Source organism: Ranitomeya variabilis, chromosome 3, assembly GCF_051348905.1.
Source record: "Ranitomeya variabilis isolate aRanVar5 chromosome 3, aRanVar5.hap1, whole genome shotgun sequence".
Taxonomy (NCBI): domain Eukaryota; kingdom Metazoa; phylum Chordata; class Amphibia; order Anura; family Dendrobatidae; genus Ranitomeya; species Ranitomeya variabilis.
The window spans coordinates 270,467,196-270,473,195 of record NC_135234.1 but is presented as its reverse complement, the minus strand read 5'-3'; the positions used below and the strand labels follow the sequence as shown (position 1 = coordinate 270,473,195).

Below are 6,000 nucleotides of genomic sequence, written 5' to 3'. Positions count from 1 at the left end.
CAGTGATTGCACAGGCAGCTGCCAGCAGTAGAGCTTGATGGTTTGCATACCAAATAGTATTCAGTTAGACTGAACATCCCTTAACCCCTTCGATAGCATGCCGAGGTATGTAAATGCATGTATTTCTGCATGCAGCAATATTTAATAAATTGAGATACTTTGAAAATGTTATTTCCATTTTTCATAATTGTCATGTTATTAACATTTAACATGTCTATCAATCTTGAGATTTCATCGTTCAATTACTTTTTCTTCTTACTCTTTCAAATTCAATGTTGAGGAGTGTAGTTAAACTTACCTCTCTATATGAGGATAACCTTCCTAAATTAAATGCCCTTGGAAATTATAATCATTACTATTTGGGAAGCATTTTTACATTTAATTAAAGAATTTGAAGTATACAGTTTATAATGATTAAAAAAAGATTATATATGATTTGCATTCTGAAATATGAGATGTTCATGAATGCTGAACACTATTTTACCTGGGCATTATCAAACTTAAGTGCAAATATATCCTTATACTAAAAGTTCTGATAAATGAGGACACAATAAATGCATGCTAGTATTATATGAATTTTTTTGATCAGTACATATCTCTATAGATCTCCTGTAGCAGAGGATGCAGTGATGCACTGGATTCAGTACGTTTTATACTCTGTACAAGCTCTGCATGCTCAGTCACCAGTTGACGCAGATCAGCCATCTTGTGTAAGAGTTTTGGAAAAAGAAACGGAGCAGCTGGGTGAGAGGTCTCAAGATGACGCCTGAGAGCACTTAGAATTCTTTCTTGGATGTCTTCTACTTGGGATGGGCTCATGAGGCCTGGGCGGTCTAGATGCAAATATCGAAAACAAATTATTAAGACTTCTTGTAAAAAATAAGTAAATAAAAATAAAAAAACAATAAAGAGAGGAAAAGTAAATAATGCAGATATTAGTAAAATAAGCATAGCTGCTATGTCAATTAGATTAATAGAATAGATGGTAGTGTAACCTATATTTTGTAATAAATCATTGGGAGAAGAAAGGATTTTATATAAGGGCCATCACCAGCACTCAGATGACTACTAAACACTTTTCACAAGAAATAGTTCACCCTTAGGCTACCTTCCCACAATGAGCTTTTGGTGAGTTTTTGATGTTGCAGATTCTCTGCACCATTTTTGCACATATTATGTAAATTAGGTTACCGTACATTTGTTTTTTCATTGAGTTTTTTAGTGCTTTTTTTAATATACATTGTTAATAGTGTTTTTGATGCTCTGTTTTTTTTGTCTCTTATTGTTATGTAATGTTATAAATAAAGCTAGTTTGCTTTCAATACTTCCTGTATTTTTGGTTACACTTTACTGACACAACCATGTGTGGATTATATGCATATTTGATGGGACGTACTAAAAAGAATGACAAAAATAAAATAAATAAAAAGAATGAACATATAATTGTATATTGCGAATTATAATACGAACAGAAGTATAAGAAGCCCCCCAAATTTTGGGGAGGAACAGAAAAATTTTTTTTTCAATAAAATGGTGTTGCATGTTATAGTCCGCTTTTACTGTAGCTTACCAGGGGGGCTTTGGTGGAGCGGTGTCCCTGGAGGCATGGTCGCTGCTGCAGAAAGCTGGCGGCAGGTGTGGGTCGATGCTGTGGGCCTTTGTCGGGGCTGTTTGGCGGTGCGAGGCTGTGGAGGGCCTTCAGAAAATGTCAGGACTCCCCAAACTTCCCATTCATTTCACTAATTAATTTGGGAAAATGGATGATGGAAGTGCTGCATACACAAATTGAGATCACGGGAGCTGAACACCTCCTCCCCCAAATCCAGGGCCCGTAGTATTGCCTCGCTCATGCTGCCGCTGCCAGCTTCTTGCAGCAGCGACCCTGCCTCCTGGGACTCCATTTCACAGCAGCCGCCTCCCCACATTGATAAGCTACATTCGGATTATAAGATGCAACCAAATTTTCACCCAATTTTTTGGGAAAGAACACATATTTCAGTGTTAGGGTCGTGACCGACCCGTTTTAGGTTTTAAATGCATACAAATTCTACATACATTTGTTTATTGCATCAAGACTTTTTGACTTTTTCAGGAACTTATTTTAAAACAAAATACAATAAAATAAAACTATTTTACTAAATTGTAAAATGCTCTTATTAAAATTATAACATTTGTGTTGTTGGGGTCAATTTCAACCCAGGTCTAATATAAGAGTAAAAAAACAATAATAAGTCCCAAAACTGAACTCATAAACACAATATAAACCAACAGCCCACAGCCAGCTCTACCTCCAACAACTTGAGTTAGGGACATGTCCAGGCATGTATGGCCAAATCAGCTTAGAATTGGTACTTTGCAGAGTATACATCTCCAGTTTACACATGCAACAATGAGGAGAAGATTTGATGTAAGCCAAATTCTGGATTATATCTTAGATGATAATGAATCAGAGGACACACAGCAGCAAACTGATACAGATGAACAGGTTTCTGAGGAGGAAGATGATGTGGAGTATCAACCGGAAGACACAGACAGTTCTGATCATTCTGATGAGGAGGTCACTGGTGCTGAAGCTGCTCCCGCTGAAAGATTCAAATCCAAAAGTAGCAAGATCAGTTGGAGCTCAGTACCTCCAGATGTACATGGCAGGGCAGATGCTGTAAATGTCATAAAAATGACCCCTGGGATCACAAGGTTTGCTGTGACAAGAGTAAGTGACATCAAGACATGTTTTGATCTGTTTATGCCATTGTCAATAAAAAAAAGTCATTATTGCTATGACAAACTTTGAAGGAAAAAAAGTCCACGGCAACATGTGGAATGACCTTCATGATGATGTCCTGGATGCCTACATTGGTGTTCTTCTCCTTGCTGGAGTGTACAAATCCTGCAATGAGGCCACTGATAGTCTCTGGGATGCATCGACAGGCAGGAATATTTTCCAGGCAACAATGTCACTTCAAAAGTTTCAAATGATATCAAGAGTCCTCAGATTTGACAACAGAGACACCAGAACAAAATCTGACAAACTTGCTCCCATCAGGGATGTTTGGGAGAAATGGGTGCAGCTCCTTCCACTGATGTTCAACCCAGGGCCAGAGGTGACAGCAGACGAATGTTCTCTCCCTTTCCGTTGAAAATGCCCCTTCCGGCAATACATGCCAAGTAAGCCAGGCAAATACAGCATAAAAATCTGGGCAGCCTGTGATTCAAAAACTAGCCATGCATGGAATCTACAGATTTACACAGGCAAGTCTGCAAGCGGCATCCCTTAAAAAACCAAGGAAAACGTGTAGTCCTCGATATGACTACTGGACTGCAGGGTCACAACATTACTTGTGACAATTTTTTTTACCAGCTATGACCTTGGACAAGAACTTCTCAGGAGGAAAATCACCATGGTGGGCACAGTGAAAAAAAACAAACCTGAGCTGCCTGCTGAATTGTTGCAGATGAAGGACAGAGCTCCACTTTCCTCAAAGTTTGTTTTTACAGACACCACCACTGCTGTTTCATACTGCCCCAAAAAACGACGGAATGTGGTACTGATGTCCACACTTCACAAAGATGCAGCTGTGTCATCAGGAAGTGACAAAAAGCCCAGAATCATCCTGGACTATAACAAAAACAAAGGAGGAGTGGACAACCTGGACAAGCTGACTGCCACCTACACTTGCCAGCGAATGACTAGGAGATGGCCAATGGTTGTATTTTACAACATCCTTGATGTGTCAGCATGCAATTCATTTGTGTTGTGGACCCACATTCACCAAGGATGGAATTCAAAGAAAAAAAACAAGTGGAGGATGTTTCTTGAGGAACTAGGAATATCCCTTGTCAAGGCGCACATTGACCAAAGGGAACGAGTGCCCCGAGACCCAGCCGCTGCAGCCTTGGTCCGACAACTCCAGAGCTCAACAAGTGCTTCGTCCACACCCACAGCAACACAAAGAGCATCATCACCAGCATCCTCCTCAACCAGCCCTGTCTCAACATTAACCACAACAGCCACAACCCCAGTGAGACCACCTCATTCTAAAAGAAAGAGGTGTCAGGTCTGCCCTAGCAATAAGGACAGAAAGACAAACACATCGTGCTTCGCCTGCAAAAAAATACCTCTGCAAAGAACACACAAAAAGTGTCACTTTTTGCCAAACATGCATCTAAATACTAATGCATCTAAAAACTAGTACTTGATTTCTGTTGATTTGATTTGCTTGATTGATTGTTGTTTGTTTGTTTGTTTGACCTAGAAAAGCTACTTTTTATTATTATTGCTATTAATGTTAATATAATTTTCATCTTTTATTTGTATTAAAGTTCTATAAAAAAATATATTTTTTTTTTTGCCTTTTTCATAAAGTAGTTAGATATGGGTCAAAATTGACCCGTAACACCATAGATGTTACTAGAGTTAATAATATAAAATATATATATGTATATTTTTTTTTACATTTAAGAAATGTGTTCTAAAAACCTTCAGTAATAGTCAGGTAATATAACAAACTTTTTTAATTTTATATTATTCTCTTGAGGTTCATTTGACAATATTTTTATATTGAAAATGAAAGGTATGCTCTCAAATGAAAGGCCCAGGGGGCCACAACAAAAATATTAAAATCAATCCTTCCATGGATGAGAAACCCTAACTAGGTAACTAAGAGGTAAGAAACAAATTGGATCATAAATAACTGTTTTTAGGGTATCCTAGGGGTGATTTAAGACACGGGTCAAAACCGACCCGTTAACATAAGAAAGAGTAACAGAAAGCTAACACTAGAGAAAGGATAAATAGCTGTATATTGTATGTCCTGTGCTTGATAGGTAGGGAATGAACATAGAATATTTCTAAACTACAAGAGAATTAACACATATCACATATAAACAGGTGTATAAAATATTCCCTATGCTTCTTAGGTACGGGAAGAACATGGGATATACAGGGGTTGGACCAAATAATGGAAACACCTAACGTTTTGGCATCATAATCTTCGAACATGTTATAAACATGCAAACCGTGACATATGGTAACGTTTTGTAGTTGATTATTTGCGTTATGTAATATGTGTATGTAAAATAACTGTTTGTTTTGCAGAATTGTAAGAACATTGATGAGAACCTGATACCAATGGCAGACCTCTCGGATTTTCAAAGAGGCCAAATTGTTGGTGCTCGTATGGCAGGCGCTAGTGTAACAGAAAGTGCCCGAATGCTTGGCGTGTCAAGAGGCACTGTCTCCAAAGTAATTACTGCGTTTGAAAGAGAAGGAAAAACGTCCGCAGCAAAGCACAGGTCCGGCCGAAATTTAAAGTTGACTGAGACTGTCGAACTCTAAAGCGAATTGTGAGAGAGGATCGCAAGATCACAGCTCTGAAAATCACTGCTGAGCTCAATGAACACCTACAGAACCCAGTTTCCACAAAAACTGTTCGTCAGGAGCTGCACAAATCTGGATTCCACGGAAGAGCTGCAATTAGAAAACTGCTGCTCTCAATGACAAATGTTTCCAAGCATTTAGAGTGGTGTAGAAACCTCCAGAATTGGTCCCTCGAGCAGTGGAAACATGTGATATTCTCAGACGAATCATCGTTTACCCTATTTCCGACCTCCGGCCGAGTGTACGTTTGGAGACAGCCGAAAGAAGCATTCCATCCAGATTGCCTTCTCCCAACCGTAAAACATAGTGGAGGTTCTGTGATGATCTGGGGTGCTATTTCGTGGAGATCCGCCGGGCCAATGATATCCCTTCATGGAAGAATTAACAGCCGAGATTATTTAGGCATTTTGGGCGACCAAGTGCATCCAATGGTTCAAGCACTGTTCCCGGAGGGGAATGCCATCTTTCAGGATGATAATGCACCAATTCATACAGCTAGAATCATTAAAGCATGGCACGAGGAACATTCTAATGAAGTTGAGCATCTCATCTGGCCCCCACAGGTGTACATTACAAGTGCTTCTCACTAAATTAGATTATCATCAAAAAGGTAATTTATTTCA

At 39.0% G+C, this 6,000-nt stretch overlaps 1 protein-coding gene across 2 annotated transcripts in view; it reads right to left on the bottom strand.

The window, feature by feature from the left end:
• Positions 1-364: 364 nt before the first annotated feature.
• The window catches only part of PPARD (peroxisome proliferator activated receptor delta), a 283,091-nt gene continuing 277,455 nt past the window's right edge, over positions 365-6,000 (bottom strand). For both annotated transcript variants that reach the window (XM_077295485.1, XM_077295486.1), the window contains one exon: positions 365-833. In XM_077295485.1, the coding sequence (XP_077151600.1) occupies positions 586-833 (248 nt within the window). In that variant the 3' untranslated portion in view covers positions 365-585. The remainder of the gene's footprint in view (positions 834-6,000) is intronic.